Source organism: Chiloscyllium plagiosum, chromosome 5 (assembly GCF_004010195.1).
Source record: "Chiloscyllium plagiosum isolate BGI_BamShark_2017 chromosome 5, ASM401019v2, whole genome shotgun sequence".
In the NCBI taxonomy this organism is placed as follows: domain Eukaryota; kingdom Metazoa; phylum Chordata; class Chondrichthyes; order Orectolobiformes; family Hemiscylliidae; genus Chiloscyllium; species Chiloscyllium plagiosum.
In genome coordinates, this window is record NC_057714.1 from 55,859,872 (window position 1) to 55,882,681 (window position 22,810).

Below are 22,810 nucleotides of genomic sequence, written 5' to 3' on the forward strand. Positions count from 1 at the left end.
ATCTAAGAAGACTCCATGGTTCATAGGACAGAAACTGGGATGAATAAGTAAAGATACATTTAAAGGTTTAACATAGAGCAGTAAAATAGCTATATTTGAGTCTCTATAACTGACAATGTTGGGAAGGATTTTCCGAGTACTGGCATTCTCATACAGCTGGCCAATCCTATTTTTTTTTAATGAAAGGAAAGAACTCCACATTTCTAACTGAGCTCCTTCAGACAGATCCCTCGGTGTAGAACAAACCATTCTCCCGGTCTCACAGTAGTCAATTTCAGTTTTCTGTTCATTAAAGATCCAGCATCACAACCAGTCTTACCGAGGTTAGGACCATGGAATAGTGAGATGCCAGATGGGTACAGCTCAGTGGGTATCAGTAATTTGGGTGCCAAATGGGTAGAGTACCAAATGGGTATGGCATAAGGTGCCAGATACATAGTGCCAGACCAAGATGGCAAAGGAGCAAGGTATATAATGGTAGATTAGAATGGCAAGGCAATGTTGGATCTGTTGGGGGGGGGGGGTGGTTGGTGGTGGTGGAGTGTGTGAAGGGTGGACAAGGGGTGAAGGTCGGACAAGGGGTGAAGGTCAAGGGGAGTTGGATTCTGGTCTCATGGGAGCACTGTTAGCAGGTCTCCAAGTGGGTGTAGGCTGACACTAGGAGTTCTGAAATGGGAGCTCTGTTGGGTTATGAGGAGCAAGGAGTGCTGTCAGGGTACCAGGTCAGATCGTGGGGGCTTGTCAGAACACGGGGGTGGGACGCAATGGTCAAATCCAAATGGTAGTTTATGAGGGTCAGTGAGCTGAGAAGTGGCAGGGGTGGGTATCATGTTAGATTAGGGGCTGGGGATGAAAAGGGGTCTGGTTGCATGGTGATCGAGTGGCTGTGACTATGTTGTGGATTCAATTAAATTGTTGGATGAGGCATTTAATAGTCTAACGTTTCCTCAGCAACATTTTGCTTAACTTCAATTGGAACCTCCAATGTTCCCAATTTAAATGGATATTTTTGAATGGTTCCAGGCAACACTCTTTAAGCTGCAAGTTGTGGTAAAGAAAATTAAAGATCACTGGTGCAAGTATAGGGTAATAGCCCTGCAGAATCTTCAACTTCCTGAGCAACTCCTTCAGCATCTAATTAAATGGAAATTCTGCAGGATCCTGATGTGCACAATAGTGCAATAGACAATTAGTGGTCATCAAAAATTCTGAATTTATTTTACTGTGAGTCTTAAGTTCTTTTTTACCACGTTTCATACCCATTTGGTACCCAAATTACCCACTGACCTGTACCCATCTGGCATGTTATTTTATCAGCTTTTGTGTAATAAGCTTCTGTTTTGTGAAAGAAAATTTAGAGTCTCGTATAATTGTATTTCAATAGTTGACCGCCACTTTAACTAAAACCACAGAAAATCTACGATGCCAGGTTTCATTCCAGGATCTGACTTGTCCAATTGTACCATCAGCTTGATCATAACAATGGCAAGATATTGAATGGAATGGAAATCTTTATACAAATTGGTAATAAATCACTTGATTGCTTGCTGCACAAAGTCTGTCCTTATGCCACAAAATTTCAACTTAAAAAATAATTGAGTGGGTAGTAACCCAAGTGATCTCACAAACAGTAAATGACTAATACTCCTCAGATATTGTGACTTTGAAACTTGCAACTGGTTAGATCTCGGATTCACTCTGTTTACTGAAAGAGTTTGTGGGTTACATTTTAACATTTGAAATTGTGATCTGAAATAGTCTTAGGTACAGAAACAAGAGCAATCCAGGTTATGGTCAGCCAGTGTCCTTTTCACAGTCAGAATGCATTACAAATTTCAGCTTTCAAATTTTAGGTCTGTGAAACTGGTGTCAAGAATATACTAAATGATCAGATATCATCATAGCCAATAATGTCAAATATCCCAAATCAGTTGGAGCACTGCCATAAAATGTGTCAGCTCCCCTTAAACTCCTCTAACTGTGTTAGAACTGCTGGTAAAACATTAGTCGGTGGGGAGCCACCCACACGTCACCCAATTTTGCAACTGCATTATGAAGATGTGGGTGCACTGTACTTTTATGAGAGTTAAAGGCTAGCAGTAACAGCACCAAGTATTTTCAATAAGATAGTGTAACATGTCATCCAGCTACTGGGATAGCTGGTTGTCTGAAAACAACAAAACAAATTTGAATTAGGCCAATCAGTTTAAAATTATACCCCAAAGAATACCAAATGCCAATCAAGTTTGAATTGAGTGTATTGACAATCTTAAAAGCCAATGACACAATCCAATGCTTTGGGGTATAAGACAAGGGAAAATCGAACAGTTTGGAGGACAACTGCCATCAGACCAACAGCTGTAAACTGCTAGTCAGAACTGAGGGGTACCTGTCTAGAGAAGAAGGAGTTTGCACAAGAGAAAAATATCACTGACCTGGAGAGCCAATCTGGCTGGTTTTAAAATTTGGGTTTTTCTGTAAATCTTAATTGGGAGTTTTATCGGACTAGTATTATAGAAGGGAGGGTAAAAGATAGGTTAGAGGAAGGAATTGTAAAGACTTGTTAGTTAATTATTCTAATATATTTTAAGAAATATATAATTGTTAATTTTTATTTTAAATAGCTCTTGGCTACTCAAATTTTACAGATTACTGCACGGGATAAATCTTTAAGTAGGAGGATTTACCCTGTATCATAACACCTGTATCATCCATCTGCAAAACAACTCAGAGGGTAGGGAGAATCATTAAAATAAATTGGTACACTGGGTTGCACATTAAAATGTTAATTTCAAACAACTGTTTCAGAATGAAATTCGCTACAGGCAATGGAGAACTACAGTAAGAGAAAGAAAATAAATATCCAAAAACACACCAAAATTAATGAGTAGATGATTAATTCAATATTGGTATTCAGGCTTGTATACATGAATACAATGTTATGACTTGGAATTTGCTGTGTAAGAATGATCAACCATTCCAAAAATGCAATGTTATTGATGTTACAAAGCATCCCATATAAGGACACACACAGTTATATATATCACACAATTCTGGACAAAGAAAGCTAGTTTATTGCAGTGGTATTACTGGTGATGCTTGCTATAAATAACATTTTTGCCCGCTATAACTTTCCAGCACTGAAACAAACCCAAAAGTTGTTGAAACTTCATTTGGAACACCATAGCAATGTTGAAAATCTAAAGAGCTGGAAGTAATGTTGTCATTCAGAAATATATCAGCTATATATAAAGGTCAGTCTAATTTGAACAAATGAGTGCTATTGTTAAACCGAGATTTAGTTATTGTTTACAAAATGGAGGATAACAGCAAATTTTCGCATTTATAATGATCAAACTGTCTTGTACACTCTTGAAAAGTACATCAATGATTAATTTCAAGATGTGTTAATTTCTCCCAGATCAATGATCATAATATAATAAGACATTGGAACAGAGGCAGAACATTCAGCCCATCAAAACTGCTCCATGATTCTAGTAGATCACAGCTGGTCTATGAGACCATAGGAAATAGGAACAGGAGTAGGCCATTCAGCCTCTGCTCCACCATTCAATAGGATCATGACTAATTCGACATTCCTCATATCCATATCCCCACTGTTTGCCCAGAACCTTTGATCTCCTTACTGATCGAGAGTCTACCTAGCTCAGTCTTAAATATACATAAAGACTCTACCCCCAGAGCTCTATGTGGCAAGGAGTTTCAAAGACTCCTAAGAAATTTCTCATCTCACTCAAATTGTCTCAGAATAAAGAGATACCAATGTCCTTTGGTTCTAGAATCTACCAGCAGGGAAAAAAAAACCCTCTGCCCTTTCTGCAGCTTTTCTCAAATCAAATAATAATATTCTCTTCTTTTGTTCTCCCTTCCAAAATGAACAACTGCATATTTTCCCACATTATACTCCATTTGCCAACTTTATGCCACTCACTTAATTTACTGATCTTTCTGTAAACTATTTGTATTCTTCTCACAATTTACCTTGTCACCTATTTTAGTGTTGTCTGTCAATTTGATGACAGTGCATTCAATTTGCTCTCAAAAGTCATGAATAAACATTGTAAACAGTTGCAGACCAGTACTGATACCTGTGGAACCCCACTGGTAACAGTTCACCAAACTGAAAAAGAACCTTGCGTTCCCATTCACTGTTTCTTGTCCATTAGCCAGTTCCCTATCCATGACAATATAACATTGAACAGTACAGCACAGTACAGACCTTTTGGCCCACGATGTTATGTCAAGCATTTATCTTAATCTAAGATCAACCTAACCTATGCACCCCTCAATTTACTGCCAACCATGTGCTTGTCCAGCACGTGGACACAGTACAATATACCACTTCAACGTTGTGGGCTCTTCTGACTTAATTTTTTGTGAGGTAGCTTGTTGAACACCTTCTGAAAGTTCAAATACAACATATCACAGCGCCAGAGACCCAGGTTCAATTCCCGCCTCAGGTGACTGAGTGTGGAGTTTGCACATTCTCCCAGTGTCTGCATGGGTTTCCTCTGGGTGCTCCGGTTTCCTCCCAGTCCAAAGATGTGCAGGTTAGGTGAATTGGCCATGCTAAATTGTCCGTAGTGTTAGGTAAGGGGTAAATGTAGAGGTATGGGTGGGTTGCGCTTCGGCGGGTCGGTGTGGACTTGAGCCGAAGGGCCTGTTCCAACACTGTAAAGTAATCTAATCTAATATCTACTGGTGTCCCTCTATACAACAGACCTCCCTCTATCCACTCTGGTTGAGACTTCCTTGAAAAACTCTAATAAATTAGTCAGACAGGATGTCCCTTTTATGAAGCCATGCTGACTTGGTTTGATTAGATTATGATTTTCCAAACTTTCTGCGATTATTTCCTTATTAGTGGATTGCAATATTTTTTAAGCAATGGATGTTAGGTTAATTAGCCCACAGTTACCTACCTTTTGCTTCCCTCCAATTTTAAGGGAAGCAAAAGGTAGATAACTGTGGACTAATTAAATGGGAGGGCCACATTAGCTTTTTTTCCCCCCAATTCTCTGGGACCTCTCTGGAGTAGAGTGTTTTTTTTTTAGAAAATCACAATCAATTTATATACTACCTCCATAGCTACTTTTTTTGAGAATCCCAGGATGCAAACCATCAGGGCCAGATGAGATATTCACTTTTAGCCCAATTAGTTTGTTTGATATTACTTCTTTATTGATGGTGCTGGTACTTAATTCCTCCCCTGTATTCTTTCGTTTTTAACAGGGTTTCATAGTATCTTTCACTGTAAGGACTGATGCAAAGTATCTATTTAACACCTTTGCTGTTTCCTCATTCCCCAAAACCATCTCCCCACATTGAATATAGGCCACTTAGAAAATCAATGTGACCTGTCTCTTCCTGTTTATATATTTAATGAAGCTCTCATTGCCAGTTTTAATATTCCTCACCAGTTTGCCCTTGTTTGTTTTGTCTGTCTTCATTATCTTTTTATAGTCTCTCTTTTCTGGATTCTGCATTTATCCAGTCTACAAGGCTATCGCAGACTTTGGTTTCCTTACATGCCTTTTCTTTCAACTTAATACTTTCCTCAACTTCCTTGGTTAGCCACGGTTGTCTTATCCCTCTCAGAAGTTTTCTTCCTTACCTGGATGTATTTTTGCCGAGAGTCATGAATTACCTTTTTAAATGTCTGCCACTACTTACTTTTACTCATTCTTGCTAATCTATCCATCCAGTTCACTTTAATTGTATTTCATTGTAATCCCCTTTATTTACATTAAACAGTTGTTTCTGACAGGTTTCTCGCTCTCAAAATAAATTTTTTCTTCATGTTTTGGTCACTATTTCCTATAGGATCTTTTACTCAGATAATTTATTAAACTTGTCTCATTACCCATTACCGGATTCAAGATAGCCTGCTCCCTAGTTTGCCCATGAAACTATCCCTCATACACTATGAATTAATTGTCATAGCTACCCTTTCCAATTTCATTAAGCCAATAAACAAGATTAAAAGTTACCCATAATTACTCTACTCTTTTTACATTGTCCTATTAGGTATTGAATTTTAGCCTTTTCCCACAAAGAGGCTACTGTTTGGGCATTCCTATTCCTACCAAAGTGTTATTTTCCTTGCTATTTCCTTACTTCTGACAAATCAGACTCTCACAATTGTCTTCATTTTATGTCATATCAGCAATGCTACCCCACCGCTTTTTCCATCCCTTCTCTCTTTGTAAAGGTCAAACGTCCAAGTGTTAATTTCCCAGTTTTGATCTCCTTGTAACCATGTCTTCATAACGGCTGTGAGATCATATTCATTTACCTTGACTTGCACCGTCAGTTCACCTACTTTATTTTGAATGTATTGTGCATTACGATCCAAAGCTTTTAAGTTTGTTCAATTATCAGTTTCCCAACATTTTTGATTCCTTGGTATAAAAATTACATTTACAATTCTGTTCCTTCCTTCTTTTTAATATTTTGGTAACAAACAGTCCCCTCACAAACCTGAAATCCTATCTTCACCTTCAGTTTGATTTTATACTTGTCATACAAATTAACACCACCGCCCTCACACCCAAACGTTTAGTTTAAAGCCCTATTCCCAGCCTGAGTTATGCCAGTTGCCAGGATTCTGTTCCCAGCATGATTCAGGTGGAGCAGCTCCTTCCTTCCACAGTCATGGTCCCATAAATTTAAACCCATTTCTCCCACACAAATCTTTGAGCCACACATTTACATCTACGATCTTGTTGACCCTGTGCCAATTAGCTCGTGGCTCGGGTAAAGTTTCAGAGTTATTACCTTTTTCATTCTGCAATTAATTTAGCCCCAAGCTGCTTCTATTCCCTCAGAATAACCTCTTCCATCTTTTAACTATATTGTTAGTACATATGTAAGAGTGTCAATTGAAACTTTCCCTTCCCATACCACATTCTCCATTCGGAAACCAGGTACAAGGCAGGCTACACAGCCTTTGTAACTTTCAATTCTAGCCACAGAGAACATAGTCTATTCCCTTGACTTTCCAATCCCTGATTACAACTAAATTTCTCTTTTCTCCCGTCTTGAATAACTCCTTGAAACAGGGTGCTATGGTCAGTTTGCTCATCCTCCCTGCAGGCCCCACTCTCATCCAAACGGAGAGTGTGAATCTCACACGCGTTAGACAGGCTCAAGGGCAGAGATTCCTTCAGCACTACCTCCTGGATCTGACTACCTGCCTCGCTCATAGTCACATCCTCCTGTCCCTGACCATTGACTTAATTCAAGGTAATTAATTTAAGGGTGTGACTGCCTCCTGAAGTGTAGTATCTAGGTAACTCTCCTCCTCCATAACATGTCACAGCATCTGAAGCTCAGACTCCAGCTCATCAACTTTGAGCTGGAGTTCCTCAAGTAACCAACACTTGCTATAGATGTCATTATGAACCACTATGGGGTACACTGACTCCCGCACATCTCCTGGCCAAGCATCTTGATTTTATTTACTTAGTTCTTAATTTGTTTTGTATAAATTTTCCTCTTGTTCTTTTAGTTTATAACCTGTAAATATTTCTCCTATTTGCCTTCAATGTGAAAGTAACTTCTAATAGATCACCAAATTGGCAGGTATTACCAATTTACAGATTTTCCTGTGATGTCACTTTTTGGTTTTGTGCCAGGCTCATATCCTCAGTTTCCATTTATTCTGTTCAAAAGAATTGACAAACTACAAACCAACAAATAGTCAAGCACCTCTTCCCCTCTGCACCGAATTCCCACGCTGCTCCAAACCCGCAAAATAACTCTCATTCTGGATGTGACCTCTCCTCCTGACCATGTGAAGCTTACTGATCGGAATTCCACTTTCCTGTCTTTTACCACATAATCCTGGATTCCTTTACTGGTTAAAAATTCTGTCTGTCTCGGTCTTGAATATATCTAAAGAACCAACCTCTACATTAAAGACCTTCACAGATTCACTCCCCTGACAGAAAAAAAAAATCCTTCTCATTTCTGTCTTAAATTGGTGACCCATTTTACTGAGATTGTGTCCTCTGGTCCTATATTCTTCCACAAGGGAAACAGCCTCTTAGCATTTACCCTGTCATGTCCCCTCGCATCTAGAATGTTTCAACCAGGTTACTTCTCATTATTCTAAACTTAAAATGAGTACAGGCTCAACCTAGTCAATGTCTTCTCTAAAAATTCCTTCCATGAATCTTCTAAAATCACTGGCAAATTTCAAATGTAATTAAAATTTAATTACCCCTTTGTTATCAATTATCACTAACATTAAATTTTGAGATTAATTCCAGAAACTGAATAGTGATTAGTATTTAAATTCAATGCTTCTATTAATTGATGAGCTATTGTCATGTCAAAATTTATCACTAGTTAAAACAGTCTTTGGAGAATGAAAAGTTTTTATACATTAAACTATATTCGCATGAAGTCATCCTTAAAAAAAGCTGTAGCGTCTCGATGGTATTATTTCATGCACTGTTAAACTAAAGCAATTGTCTGCCTCATAACTATTCCAATAGTATAAATTTATCAAGGCCAAGTCTCCAGCATCTCCCTGAAACTATATTACCACATGCAATGTTCAAACTGAGACAGTTTGAGCAGCAATACGCTGACAACAGTAAAAATGTCCTGCTCTCCCTTGAGAACTGTCATGATGTCCTTAACATCTAACTGAACCATCAGGATAGACAGATGGGAATTCAATGTAAACTTTACAATGCAATTAATGTAGCGAAACACTTTAGCTTAAACAAAATAAGTTTAAAATGCTTTTAATGATGTTCCAACAAGAATGGCATCACAAACATAACTATATTAAAGTGTAGTTTTATCTCAATGCAGTGAGGGGGGAAAAATTTAAAAGGGACCTAAGGGGCAACTTTTTCATGCTGATGGTGGTGCGTGTATGGAATGAGTTGCCAGAGGAAGTGGTGGAGGCTGGTACAATTACGACATTTAAAAAGCATCTGGCTGGGTATATGAATGGAAAGGGGTAAGAGGGATATGGGCCAAGTGCTGGCAAATGGGACTAGATTAGGTTAGGATATCTAGTTGCCATGGACAGATTGGACTGAAGGGTCTGGTGCCGTGCTTTACATCTCTATGACTCTAAATGACAATGTCAAAACGACACTGAAGTAGTGAGATTCTGAGCCTAATCTGGTCCAGGTACTACACATGCAAGAAAACTTTGAGGCCCTAAACAAAAGAAAACATTATCGTACCTGTAAATAATTTTGGCGAGTTCTTAATTATCAAAACCAGATGATTTGGGAATGCTAAAACAGATATTTGAATCTGAAATAAAAACAGAAAGCTTTGGAACTGTTAAGTTCTGAGAAGAGTCACATGGGACTCAAAATGTTCACGGTTTTTTGCTCCACGTTGCTGCTAGACCTGATATTTTTCCAGTACTTTGACTTTATTGTAGTATTTGTCTGATTCATTCTTAACTTCTTTGCATAAATTTACAGTGTTCTGTTATTAAAGTTACATGTGATGTCCAATGGACTTCTATGCTGCATGAAGGCAAGAACATTCAACATTGTATCTCATGGTAATCAATCATGAACATCGATTATAGATAAATAACAGTTGCAATAGCACTAAAAGGCAAACTATAAAAGACGACTTATTTACCTGACATTGTCATGCCTTTGGATGTATATTTTGTGAAATATCCTTTCTGGAGGCTTCAGAAAATCTTCTTTCATTTCCATTGCCACATTTCTGGGCAATAAGCTCATTAAAAGTCTTTCCTGTGATAAATTACATTTTAAGATTATTGGTGATATGTAACTATAAATTATTAGAACATTTTAAAGTACTTATTAAATATTCAGATATCAGATTTAAGAAATTGCTTGACATATCTATTTTGTGACTATAATTTATTCATTACATATAAATTAATGTGTTTAGCGCACTTTTATTCCATTGATTTCATAAAAGTATTGTATACACTGTTAAATTATACAGTTTGTGCAATTATAAAAGAGGGAGGTGAGGATTGCATTTGTAAAGTCCCCACTGGACATTAATCCTGCAATCCAGAGCCCAAAGGTAATATTTTGGTGAGTGGGTTAAAACCTGACCATTGCAGGTAATGAAATATGAATTGAGTTAAAATTTGAAATTAAAAAGTGGGCCTAATGATGAGTTGAGTAGGACACTTACTAATGTCCTCCAAGAATGGAAATCTGCTATCCTTACTCAGTTTGGACCACGTGACTTCAGATACACAACAATGTCATTGAATTTGAACTGTCCCCTGAAAATAGTCTAAAAAGCAAATCAAGGGCAGAGGGGGCTGGGCAACAAATACAGCACCATGCCACACAAGACTGAAGATAAATAATTCTGTGGACAAGTGATTTCCTTCAATTAATTTTAATTGGCTTTTCTAAGCCTCTCTGTGGCTTGGTTCCTTTTGGGAACAGCTAGCAAATTAAAACAAAATGTCTGCATGATAGTTTGTGGTCAATGTATGTGCTGTTATCACAATATAAACTTTCATTTGAATATTTGTCACCCAGTTATTTTAAATTGTTCATTCACCACACAGCTATATGACTTATTTCATTTTATTCAAAATGTGCGAAATATTATTTTTGGTTCTTAGACCTGAACTTCCACTTTATAATCTGACAATGAAAGCTTTGCTTTATTAGAAAGAAACTTAATTTCAATCAGAAGACAGTTACAACATAAAACTAAACTTTTTTTTAAACAATAATCCTTGAAGACATACACCATAGCAAGTTGATAGTAAAGAATGAGACTACCATTGTGGTCTGTTGGCTCTCGTCAAACCTAATTCCATTGTCTCTTGGCATTGTACTGTCGCCTGCTTTAAATATTTATCTTTTTTTCTTTAGAAGTACAATGACCTCTAACAAAGCCATTGTCTTTGAAAGGCAATTGCTTTCCTAGTAAACATTCTAAGTTTTGAAATCTCATCGCTAACTTTCAAACCAGATGAATAGATTTTTCCTCTACAGTTTGGAAGACATTCATATTTTTGAACACCAAATAAATCTCATTTAACCTTTTTTGCCCTAATGGAAATAGTTCCAGAAATCTGAAGTCTTCCCTTAATGCTGAACAACTAAATAATTGATTGTAACAATAAAATGAATAATAATGACAAGCAAAATATTAAACATTTTGCAAAACCAGAAAATGCTGGAAACACTTAGCATGTCAGTTATCATTTGTATTGAGAACAGACAAGTCATATGTAATGAGCTGCAAAAACAGATCCCCTTCAGCTAAAATTGTGATAGAAAGGCCAGGAAATTCGAGGCTTTAACCCATGTCTTCTCTGCACAGATGCTGGCAGGCTGACCCGTTGAGTGTTCAAACATTTCTTTGATTAATTTCAGTTTTCCAGTTTCTATAGACGCTTTTGCCTTTATTATTCATTTTGGCCATTTAAGGATTAAACCCTTGGATTAATCAAAATATCCCTCAGAAAAAAAACAATAAGATGTGGAAATGTGAATTTGAAAACTGGCATGTTGTCTGTTTCAATAGTCTTTTCAGATTAAGCTAAATTACCACCGTTAAAAATGTAAACTCTGGTGCAGTAACAAACATTGCGAGGTGCTGGCAACTTCTGAAATCCAATTGGTTCGGAATTCTAAAAATCCCACAAAACATAAATATTTCACAATTTCATACCAGTTTGTTTTTTGTCTTTCAATATATAATCTCTTCATCAGCATATTATCCTGATTTGCATTTTTAGATTTATTTCCGTATAAATGTAGCATTAGATTTTCATTAAACCTACAGAATGAGAGAAGAATCATCGAATTTTCGTCATATGGTGATACGGTTCACAGCCGTATCCCATCCTTCGACCATTTCTCCCATTTTAGTCCTTCTGGAGCTCTCCCACGAGCCTCCTCCACTGACCTGTTTCTCGTTCTCATCTTCCAGACGAAGTCGCTCCTCGATGCAGTTCCTCGCCTGCAGAAAGGCTTTTCTCTGGGCTCTCTCCGTGAGGATTCTGACAAACACCCCGGACACATTCACACTGGCAAACAGTACAGCGTTGGCCACAAGCTGCCGACAGAAACACAAACCACATGCTGCGATCAATCCGCGCGTTTGACAGATACTCCAGCAATCGATTAACACCAGTCAAAAAAGGTCGGACAATCTCCGTGTTCAAACTGGGCTCGGTCAGTTTTGGAGTCGTGACGGGCTCTGCGGAGACTTTTAGAAAGTTTTGAGTTCACTTGTTCTCATAACTGGGAAATTCATTGGTGAAGTAACAAACATTAAGACAAACAATAATTCAGTGGTCAACATAGATAAATTGAATACACAAGCGAGCCGAATGAGAAGAACACTATATTGGTAAGTTAATGGGAGCACGATCTCTCCAGGAAGACATCGCTGATTGCACAGCGGGACCGAGAGAATGCCCTGACCCCACACTCTCTCCATTGAGTGAATGTTTCGCTGGGAGACTCAGCAGTTTAACAGGAGTGCTACAGTAAGAAACAACGTTCCTTACTCAACTACCCGCAAGATGATTCAGGAATGGGTCCCACCGCAAGTCGGCGGCAAGTGAACAAACATCGGACTGCTCTTTACTGTAAACTATACAGCTCATTTTGCCTTTGTATGGACAGCCCGCACCAATAAAATTATAATCTGCACAAAAAAAATCCAAGCTGAGTATTTTTTCAGGTGCTGTAACATTGTGGAGCAAAACTGGCACCTCCTCAAAAGTTTCATATTTGTTGCCGAAGTAACTATAATTGGTCATATTAATCACAGCTAATCATTTTCCACACACTGATTCACCAACCTCAAACTACGTACTGTTCAGATCAAACACTCCCTTGCTCTCACTGTACTCAGTTTTCTGGTGACCGCGAAATTTTGTTATTGATCTGAACGGATCTGGAGTCCAACATGGCCCTTATTTACTGGTATTTATCCGTGAGTTATCACAGAATCGTACAGTGCAGAAGTTGGCCATTTGACCCATGGTGACTGCACCAGCTCCCTAAAGAACACGCTAGTCCCATTTCCCTTAGCTCTCTAAATTCATCTATTTCAAATATACTTCCAGTTCTTTTCTGAAACCTATGGAATCTGCCTCCACCACTCTCCCAGGCAACTCATTCCAAATTGTCACAACTCTCTCCATCTCACTCCTAACTTTCTTTCTGACAATCTTGAAATTATGCCCCCCTAGTTACTGACGTGCCAACTAATGGAAATAGAATATCCTTCTTCACCCTGTCGGACTTCAAAGGTCATTCCTTAATCTTCTCTACTCCAGGGAGAATAAGTCCAATATCTTTAATTTCCCATTGTATTTAGAGTCGGTCATTCCTGGTATCATTCTGGTAAGTGTGCTTTGAACTCTCTTTAGGACTTTAACATCATCTTTAAACACGGTATCCAGAACTGTACACAATATTCCAAATTGTGGTCTGACCAATGACTAGGAGAGGTGGAGCATCACTCCCTTGCTTTTATACTCCATACCTTTATATATGAACCGATGGATCTTGTTAGCTTTCCTAACTGTTTCAACTTGCCTGGCCACCTTCAGAGAATCGTACACGTGATCCCCGAGGTCCCTTTACTCCCCTTTGAAATTGCACCATTGAGTATTTCTGCTACCTAAATGCATTATCCCACATTGCTCTGCATTGAAATTCATCCGCCAGGTGTCTGCTCATTTGGTCAAATTGTCAATATCCTGAACAAAATTGAGGGCTGGGGGAGAGGACGGACCGTTTTAAAGTTTATCTAAAAGCATGGAAGTGGAGCCTACATCAGTGACTTCCCAATTGGAACGACCGCGATCATTTTCAGCGTAAACTTCGAAGCGAATGCCAGGTTTTTGACCCTGGTCAGTAGGCGGCTGAACAAAAGCATTCTGAAGGCCAGGCGGTTGGGCCTGGGATTCGTAAATCCTGAGCTGAGCGGTTTTGCCGACCTCGTTTTTATTTTGCCCGGACCGGTTCCAGCTCTCACGGCTGCTCAGTGTGCTGCGAGCTGCCGAGAGTTCTCGCCACGGTCCGCACAGAATGAGCAGTGAGCCGATATTCACTGAGACCTACTCAGACCCTTTTGTTTTCCGAATTGAGGGGTATGTGAGGTCGGTGGGGTTGGGAAGAGAGTTAGAGATGGAGAAAATGGTAATCTTCACTCGACCCAGCGTGTTCACGAGAACCAGTGAATGGGTTTGGTGAAGCGAGCTTTGTACAGTAGCCTCCCTAACCAGCGGGATTGAACTCACGGTCAGTGTCCTGGCTTTGCGATCGGATGGAGGTGCATAAACAGTGCAACTCCCTCCAAAATCCCAGCAAAACGAAGGGATAAGCAGGAGTTTGAAAGTTGCCTCTGCAGGGAAATGGAAGATAGCTTTCCAGGGGGGAAAAAATAAATTGGGAAATGGTTCAGATGATCTTGAGAATTAAAAATGTTTGAAGAAGGGTTCTGATAGAAATCCGAATTTGATTTTGAAAGTTAACATAACCCCCCACCCCCCCAGCCGCTGTCCTTGCCCGAGGAGCTGAGGGACTTACCGTGCGCCAGAGCCGCTGCTTGCTGGATGTGACGGAAGTGGCGGTCACTATGATGTGACACACTGACACGGTCAGGCCGAACAGGATGGCCAGCAAGGTCCGCACCGGCAGCAGCGAGTGAGTCACAAAAGTCACCAGCATCAGCTGCCACATGCCGCTCTCCGGGGAGGCCGGCTGCTCCCAGCCGTACGCTCCGAGCGAGAACGGGCAGCACAGGAAGGAGAAGGTGAAGCTGAACAGCAAGCTGAGCTTGACGATCTGCTGTAGCTGGGTCACCTGCAGGTACTTTACGTTGGTGACTATGAACAGTGACACGAAGATGATGCAGTGCACCGGGTGGGAGCCCTTGGAGATGGTCAGCCGCGGGCCGGACAGTAACTCCACGATGGCCAGAGTGGCCGTCATGATGATGAGGATGCCCAGAGCCTTGAGGGTGGCGGTCTGCTCCAGCTTCAGGTTGTAATTCTGGAACAAGGACTCCAGCTCCTTACAGTCAAACTCGTCCTCACAGCTGACGGTGTCGAGGGGCGAGCCCGGGGCGCACGGACAGTTCCTCCTTCGCGTCCTGACTTTGCGAAATGGTATTTCCTCCATGTCATTGCCATCCAAAAGCCACGCTAAGCTGGCGTCCCCCGGCGCTTTAAGGTTCGCTGACAGCTCCGGCCAAGTCTGCGGGCCGGAGGTGGGAGCTTCGGAGGCAACTGTGGAAGCGGGTGGGATGGAAGGAGGGAAAGGGGGTGGGAGCAGGAACAGAGATCAGGGTGGGGAGAGGAAACGATAGAAGGAAACAACTAGAAGTTAGCGACTCGAAAGCTCAGGCAGCGAGAGCAGCAGCGCACTGAGAGGGCTCCCCTACACTGGCTGGTCCAGATACACACACAGCTGAGAATGATCCCATCCTAACCCAGAGTCTTGGACCAGGCTCAGATTAATGACGCCTGCGCACTACCGACCCCAACCCCAAAACCCCTCAAAGAAACAACTCACGTCTCACACCCCAAAACAGCTCACAAGACAGAAAGCCAGAGCTCCTTCTGCATGGTTCGCCCGGTCCCAGTCCCGCTCGCTTCCAAGGTACCACGGCAAAGCCACTCACTCAGCAAGCCACTTCCAACATGATCAGCGGGAACAAGGTGGCGCCAAGTAAATGTCAGCAAGCCTGCTGCTGATTGGCACAATTAAACGCAAGGGAACTTTTTAAAAGAGCAACAAGGATGAAGTAGAACCGTGCTAGAAATCGGCGTCCGTTCAAATCCAAGCGGCTCGCCTCTCTCCTCCAAGCCGATGGCTAGAGTATTAGTGGAGAGGGTTAATATCCCCAACTCCCACCCACATCAAATCCCGCCCCACTCTGTTATCATGTCTTTCAAACAGCATCCTGAGAGTTCACTGACCGTCCGGTGGACCTGGTGAGTTTTCCAGCCCAAGTATTATCAGGATCGGAATCCTACCTTTAACTCAAAGCCGCAGGATGGAGCTATGTTCTCAAACACTGTCGGCTTCTCGGCTCGCCACTCAGCCCAAGACTGCTTGAAGATGTTGAACATGTGCTAGTCTGCGTATTTTTTTAAATAAAAACGTTGCATGAGTACTTGCGTCCCTCACATTGCTCGGAAAATTCAATCCAGGGGAGGGGATCTTCACTTGATTTGCATAAACCGCTATTTAATTCGATTTTGCCGTGTGACTAGCGGCGACTAAAAATAAACACCGAACTGGTTCAGCTTAGTGATGCAACCCGATTTCAGCCCCAGTTCAAAATCCCGTCCGCTTACTACAGCGAAGCGGAATTAATCGGAGCCTGAGGTGTTTGCAATGTATTCTCAATAGTCTCAATAATTAGGCAGCAAGAGCCTGACTCAGCGAGTTCAACCTGTTTGTCCCCAACATTTAAATAGAAACGGTGAGGAACCAATTAAGAACAGCGGGGGTGGGATAAGGTGTTGGGGTCCAGGCTGAGGGGATCCTGGTATTTGCCCGGTAGCGGGTTCGGATTTCCGGGCAGATTGATGTGGGGGAGGTGGAGGGTGATACGCCAATGACCAATTGAAGCTAAAACAAACCAAGCTGTTGCTTTTAATCTCCCCCTGCAAACTCTAATCTGGGCATGCTCGACAAATCCGGTCCATGTGAAGTGAATGCCTGTCGATTGCTCAGTAAACAGCATAAGCAGATGGTATCTGTCAAACTAGTTTCGAACACCGTGTTGATTATACACTTAAAAAGAAATCTTTCAATAGTTGCCTCGTGTTAACCGTCTTGTTCCTATCTGCGAATGTGAGGGAGCTATCACTGACCGACGGGTTTACTTTATTAGATATCTCTGGTGCAGGAGGGGCTTGAACACATACCTCCCGGCTCAGAGGTAAGGACGCTGCCACTACACTCGAGACTGAAAGATAACAACCGAAGACAAGAAACAAGGAACGAGATTACATTACCTCATGTGTTCAATTAAACACTGTATTTAAAGTAGAAAACCTCACCAGCAACGCTACAAAGGAACAGGAATAAAGACACTATTAGGCAACTTTCTACTAATAATGTATTTTAGATGGGCTTTAAATCGTCAAAGTGGACGCAATAAAGCTCCTCCCACTATTTCAAGCCCAAAAAGTTCTTGCTCTGTACCGGCCAACATTTGTGTACAATTGCCACTCACCACGAACCGTCAGTATTTACCGTGTGCACACACTGGCTTCCTTTTCCCAACAAAACCACCCAAAATTCTTTGGGATAGTTTGAAGATATGACTTTAAAAAGTGTGCCATGAAATACAGCGGTTGGCAGTTTCTAAAGACACGATGAGTTGAACTTTTATAGAGGTCACCGGTTGGAGAGCCAACGAGAACCGCGCATCGACTCTCTCCCAGGGCGGGTTATGCCACTTTACAGACGATGGGGCAGACCTCATTTCCCCTCCGGTAACGTTAAGTACCGGGCTGGGGGTGGAAGTCCCTGAGCAAGCAGCCAATCCCAGGCTGCAATTCTTCTCAACAGAGAGAAGGGAAGAAACTCCACGTCTTTTCTGGTTTGAATGTGAGAGCCCTTATTTTGAAACCTTGCCTCGAGTTTTAGATTCTCTAATGATATAATATTGTCTCAGCACTTACCCTACCAAGCCCTTTCAGAGTCCAATATGTTAAAATGACATCAGCTGTCATTCTTTTAACCTTTAAAGAATATAGGCCCAACCTCGTCAACCTTACCTCATGATAAATCTCATCCCAGGAGTCAGCCTAGTGAACTTTCTCTGAACTGCTTTCAATACATGTACTGTATATCCTTCCTTAAGTATGATGGCTAAAATTATACACAGCATGCCAGAGGTGGTCTCATCAATGCTCTTGTAAGATTTTGTTAATTTCATCCTATCCAGATCTCAAGCATCCAGAAATCTCATACAACCAGCATCTGAGATTAAAAAGGGGAATTCTGGATGTTTGGGATCCAGAAAGCAGGAACTGTATTGGCAATGAGATGGGAATAATGGATCAGATGCTTTATGAAAAGTAGTTTTAGACTTACCTTATACATATAGCAAAAGGATTTCCAATCATAACCAAGTATACTTATGTTTATGAGCAGTTTTGGCTGATCATTTTTCAAACTTGCATTCATCTTATGGCAGTGACAAGTTGAGTTCTCCCAGGCACCACTAGTATTCCTAAATCCAGATTAGAGTGTTGCTGGAAAAGCACAGAAGGTCAGGCAGCATCGGAGGAGCAGGAAAATCCTCAGTTGCTGCCTGACCTGCTGTGCTTTTCCAGCAACACTCTAATCTAGACTCTGATTTCCAGCATAAGCAGTCCTCACTTTTGACTAGTATTTCTAATGCAACCTCTGGTTTTTGTAACCAGCGCCACCCTTCCCTGTACATGGTGGATACTGAGCAATATACTGCCAATTTTTGGGGTGCAAAATTGGTTTGAAATAGCATATTGGGATTTGGATGTAGCTAACTTTGTCAATAATTTTTTTTTCTAAACACTGCCCTTTACATCAATAATTAATTAGAAGTACAACAATTTGCAAGATGTGGCTTAAATGACCTAATGGTGTTGTTCGGTATCAGTTAAGCAACCAAGTTTAAAAAGAATCAATTGCACCTGTTGTAATTATACTTGTTGCAATTTAAGGTTTGTTTGTCAGCTTTAGCAGTAAGTCAAATGGTTGAATTTAGCAGCTTGAAATGAGTATGGCACTTATCTTTAAGAAGAATTTTGACATTTTGAAATATTTTGAAAAGGTTTTCATTTGCTCAGCAACTCAATCAATTAACTGAACCTGCGGAGCAAAACAACTATATTTTAAAAGGACATTCAGATATTCCAACAGAAACATTTGTTCTTAATTCCTGAGAATGTTAGGCAAATAGCTTTACAATTGTTGACATTATTGGTTTAAAAAAAAGTGCAGTTTCTCTGTACCTGAAGGATGTGATTTTTTTTGCACAAATAAATGTTAGCTTCTCAGCTCTAGGAACCACTAGATGAAATAAGCCTGGGCTATGTGACTCTAGTTACACAGGTGGAGTAGCACCTGATTTTTCCCCCTCATTAAGTCAGTGGAAAGGGTTACTTTATACCATTTCCAAATAAGGTATAAGAATCTTTTGGAAGTAGGAATAACAGTTGGAAATGCAGTGTTTTTTATGGCACAGTTAAATCCCAGCTTCTGTGGTGTAATTCTGCTGATACATAGTTCAACATAAAATCACTTCAGAAACAGGAGAAGAAAGGCATTGCCTATATTGGCAACATTCCAAGAAAACCTGGTCCTTGCAGCAAAAAAATCTTTCATTTGTTTTCACTGCTTATTTATCAAGTATTTCAAAAATAATCCTTATAAATTTGGACTCGATTCACGAGTCACTTGTGGCTTCTAAGATCAGGCACAACCAAGGACCCCAATATCTTGATTTATATGACCCCTTCTGAACTGTTTCCAAAAGGTCTACTCCCTCCCAACGTCATAGGTAAGTTAACAGGTTAATTAAGAAGCAATAAAGTACAATGGAATAGTATTTCCCAATTCTGATGAAACGGTAAAACAAAGACTTCAACTACAGAAGGAGATGAGTGAGATACTGAATGTGTATTTTGCATCAGTGTTTACTGTGGAGAAAAGTATGGAAGCAAGAGAACTTGGGGTAATAAATAGTGATATCTCGAAAAGTGACCATATTATAAAGGAGGAGGCGCTGGATGTCTTGAAACACACAAAGGTGGATAAGTCCTTGGGACCTGATCAGGTGTAACCGAGAACTTTGTGGGAAGCTGGGGAAGTGATTGCTGGGCCCCTTGCTGAGATAAATTGTATTATCAATAGCCACAGGTGAGGTGCCAGAAGAATTGAGATTGGCTAACATGGTGCTATTATTTAAGAAAGGTGATAAGGAAAAGCGAGGGAACTATATACCAGTGAACCTGACATCAGTGGTAGCCAAGTTGTTGAAGGGATTCTGAGGGACAGGATTTACATGTATTTGGAAAGGCAAGGACTGATTAGGAATACTCAACTTGGCTTTGTGCGTGGGAAATCATGTCTCAGTAACTTGATTGAGTTTTTGAAGAAGGCAGAGTGGAAATGGTCTATATGGGCTTCAGTAAGGCATTCAACAAGGTTACGCATGGTAGACTGGTTAACAAGGTTAGTTTACATGGAATACAGGGAAAACTAGCCATCTGGATAAATAGCTGACTTGAAGGTAGGAAACAGAGGGTAGTTATGGAGGATTGTTTTTTGGATTGAAAGCTTTGCGGTGTGCTGCAAGGATTGGTGCTGGGTCTGCTGATTTTTGTCATTTATATAAATGATTTGCATGTGAATAGAGTAGGAATGGTTAGTAAGTTTGCAGATGACACCAAAATTGGTGGTGTAGTGGACAGACAAAAAGGTTACCTCAGAGTACAATGAGACTTTGATCAGATGGGTCAATGAGCTGAGGAGTGACAGATGGATAAAATGAAGGGCTTTTGCCCGAAACGTCGATTTTCTGGCTCTTCGGATGCTGCCTGACCTGCTGTGCTTTTCCAGCACCACTCTAATCTAGACTAGAGTGACAGATGGAGTTTAATTTAGATAGTTTGCAGTTTGCGAAGGCAAATCAGGACAGGACTTATACACCTAATGGTAAGGTTCTGGGGAGTATCGCCAAGCAAAGAGACCTTAGAGTGTAGATTCATAGTTCCTTGCAAGTGGAGTCACAGGTAGACAGGATAGTGAAGAAAGAATTTGGTACATTTCCCTTTATTGGTCAGAGGCCATGTTGTGCCTGTACAAGACATTGGTTTGACCACTCTTGAAATGCTGCATTCAACTCTGGCCTCTCTACCAAAGGAAAGATGTTGTGAAACCTGAAAGGGTTCAGAAAAGATCTGTAAGGATTTTGGAGGATTTGAGCTATAGGGAGAGGCTGAAAAGGCTGGGGCTTTTTCCCCTGGACCATCAGAGGCTAAGGGGTGACTTTATAGAAGTTTAAAAAATCATGAGGGGTATGGATAGGATGTATAGTCAAGGTCTTTTCCCTGAGGTAGGGAATAGGTTTAAAGTGAGAGGGGAAAGATTTAAAGGAATCAAAGGGACAACTTTTTCATACAGAGGGTGGTGTGTGTATGGAATGAGAAGTCAGATGAACTGGTGTAGGCTGGTACAATTACAACATTTAAAAGGTATCTGGATGGGTATATGAATAGGAAAGGTTTAGAGGGAAATGGTCCAAATGCTGGCAAATGGGAATAGATTAATTTAGGATATCTCATCTGCATGGAAGAGTTGGACTGAAGAATTTGTTTCCATGCTATACGTGGCTCTACGTCTCTCAGATAGACATTATAGATGACATGTAAAAGTCAGTCAGTGTGTCGCACCATCGCCTTGCCATCTGCTGTTGCATACACACTGTCTGCTCCCTCACGAACTTTGCCTCCTCTTTCCTTGCCATCAGAGAAGATATCTAGCTCATCCAAACCCCCACAAATTCCTGCTCCTTTGCTGAGAGAGGGTGTTCAGACACAGCAGGTTACAATATTTATGGACATTCTGGCAAATAATGCAGCACTTCACTCAGTAGCCCAAGCACTGGTCCCTCACCTCTCACAGTCTGATGTACTCTTTATCTGTTGCACATTTTGAAGTATAATAACTCTCCTCTGCTGTACATTGTGGGTTCTCCTCTGCTTGAAGTATTGCATACAGTTCTGGTCACAGCATTACAGGAAGGATGTGGAAGCATTGGAAAGGGTGCAGAGGAAATTTACCCGGATGTTGCCTGGTATGGAAGGAAGGTCTTATGAGGAAAAGTTGAGGGACTTGAGGCCCTTTTTGTTAGAGAGAAGAGGGTTGAGAGGTGACTTCAGAGAGACATGCAAGATGATCAGTGGATCAGATAGTGTGGACAGTGAGAGCTTTTTTCCTCGGATGGTGATGGCTAGCATGAGGGGACATAGCTTTAAATTGAGGGGTGACAGATAGAGGACAGATGTCAGAGATAGTTTCTTTGCTCAGAGAGTAGTAGGGGCATAGAATGCCCTGCCTGCAATGGTAGTAGACTCACCAACTTTAAGGGCATTTAAATGGTCATTGGATAAACATATGGATGATAATTGAATAGTGTAGGTTAGATGGGCTTCAGATTGGTTTGGGAGAAAGTGAGGACTGCAGATGCTGGAGATCAGAACTTAAAAATGTGTTGCTGGAAAAGCGCAGCTGGTCGGGCAGCATCAAAGGAGCAGGAGAATTGACATTTTGGGCATAAGCCCTTCTTCAGGAAGGCAGAGGAGATGACCTGGGGGGTGCAGTGAGAGAGGGACTCACTGAGATCCTTGTAGAGGGAGGAGAAGAGCTTCTTCAAGGAAGGCATCCTTGCAAGAGGATTCGGAGTAGGTTAAAATCAACCAGGAGAAAGTGAGGACTGCAGATGCTGGAGATCAGAGCTTAAAAATGTGTTGCTGGAAAAGCGCAGCAGGTCAGGCAGCATCAAAGGAGCAGGAGAATTGACATTTTGGGCATAAGCCCTTCTTCAGGAATCAGATTGGTTTCACAGGTCGGCGCAACATCAAAGGCCAAAGGGTCTGTATTGCCCCATGTTCTATGTTCTATGCTGTTATGAGCCATGCTTATTGTGGATAGCTCCTGTCATCCAGGAGTCAGGTGCTGAGTGGGAGCAAACGTTGGTGGCACCCTGTGAGTCAGTGAGCTTTCATGAGACCTCCCTGAACAAAGCATTCTCAGTGATCCCT

At 41.0% G+C, this 22,810-nt stretch overlaps 1 protein-coding gene across 3 annotated transcripts in view; it reads right to left on the reverse strand.

The window, feature by feature from the left end:
• The window catches only part of LOC122549912 (adenylate cyclase type 1-like), a 290,966-nt gene extending 273,159 nt beyond the window's left edge, over positions 1–17,807 (reverse strand). Inside the window, exons 1-5 of one of the 3 annotated variants that reach the window (XM_043690132.1) lie at positions 17,230–17,807; positions 16,019–16,122; positions 14,568–15,268; positions 11,926–12,075; positions 9,646–9,764 (exon numbers count right to left, since the gene is read on the reverse strand). In XM_043690132.1, the coding sequence (XP_043546067.1) occupies positions 9,646–9,764; positions 11,926–12,075; positions 14,568–15,161 (863 nt within the window). In that variant the 5' untranslated portion in view covers positions 15,162–15,268; positions 16,019–16,122; positions 17,230–17,807. Of the gene's footprint in view, positions 1–9,645; positions 9,765–11,925; positions 12,076–14,567; positions 15,269–15,554; positions 15,660–16,018; positions 16,433–17,229 lie in introns of those variants that run through there. The other 2 variants (XM_043690133.1, XM_043690134.1) reach the window with 2 other exon arrangements.
• Between the last annotated feature and the right edge of the window lie 5,003 nt (positions 17,808–22,810).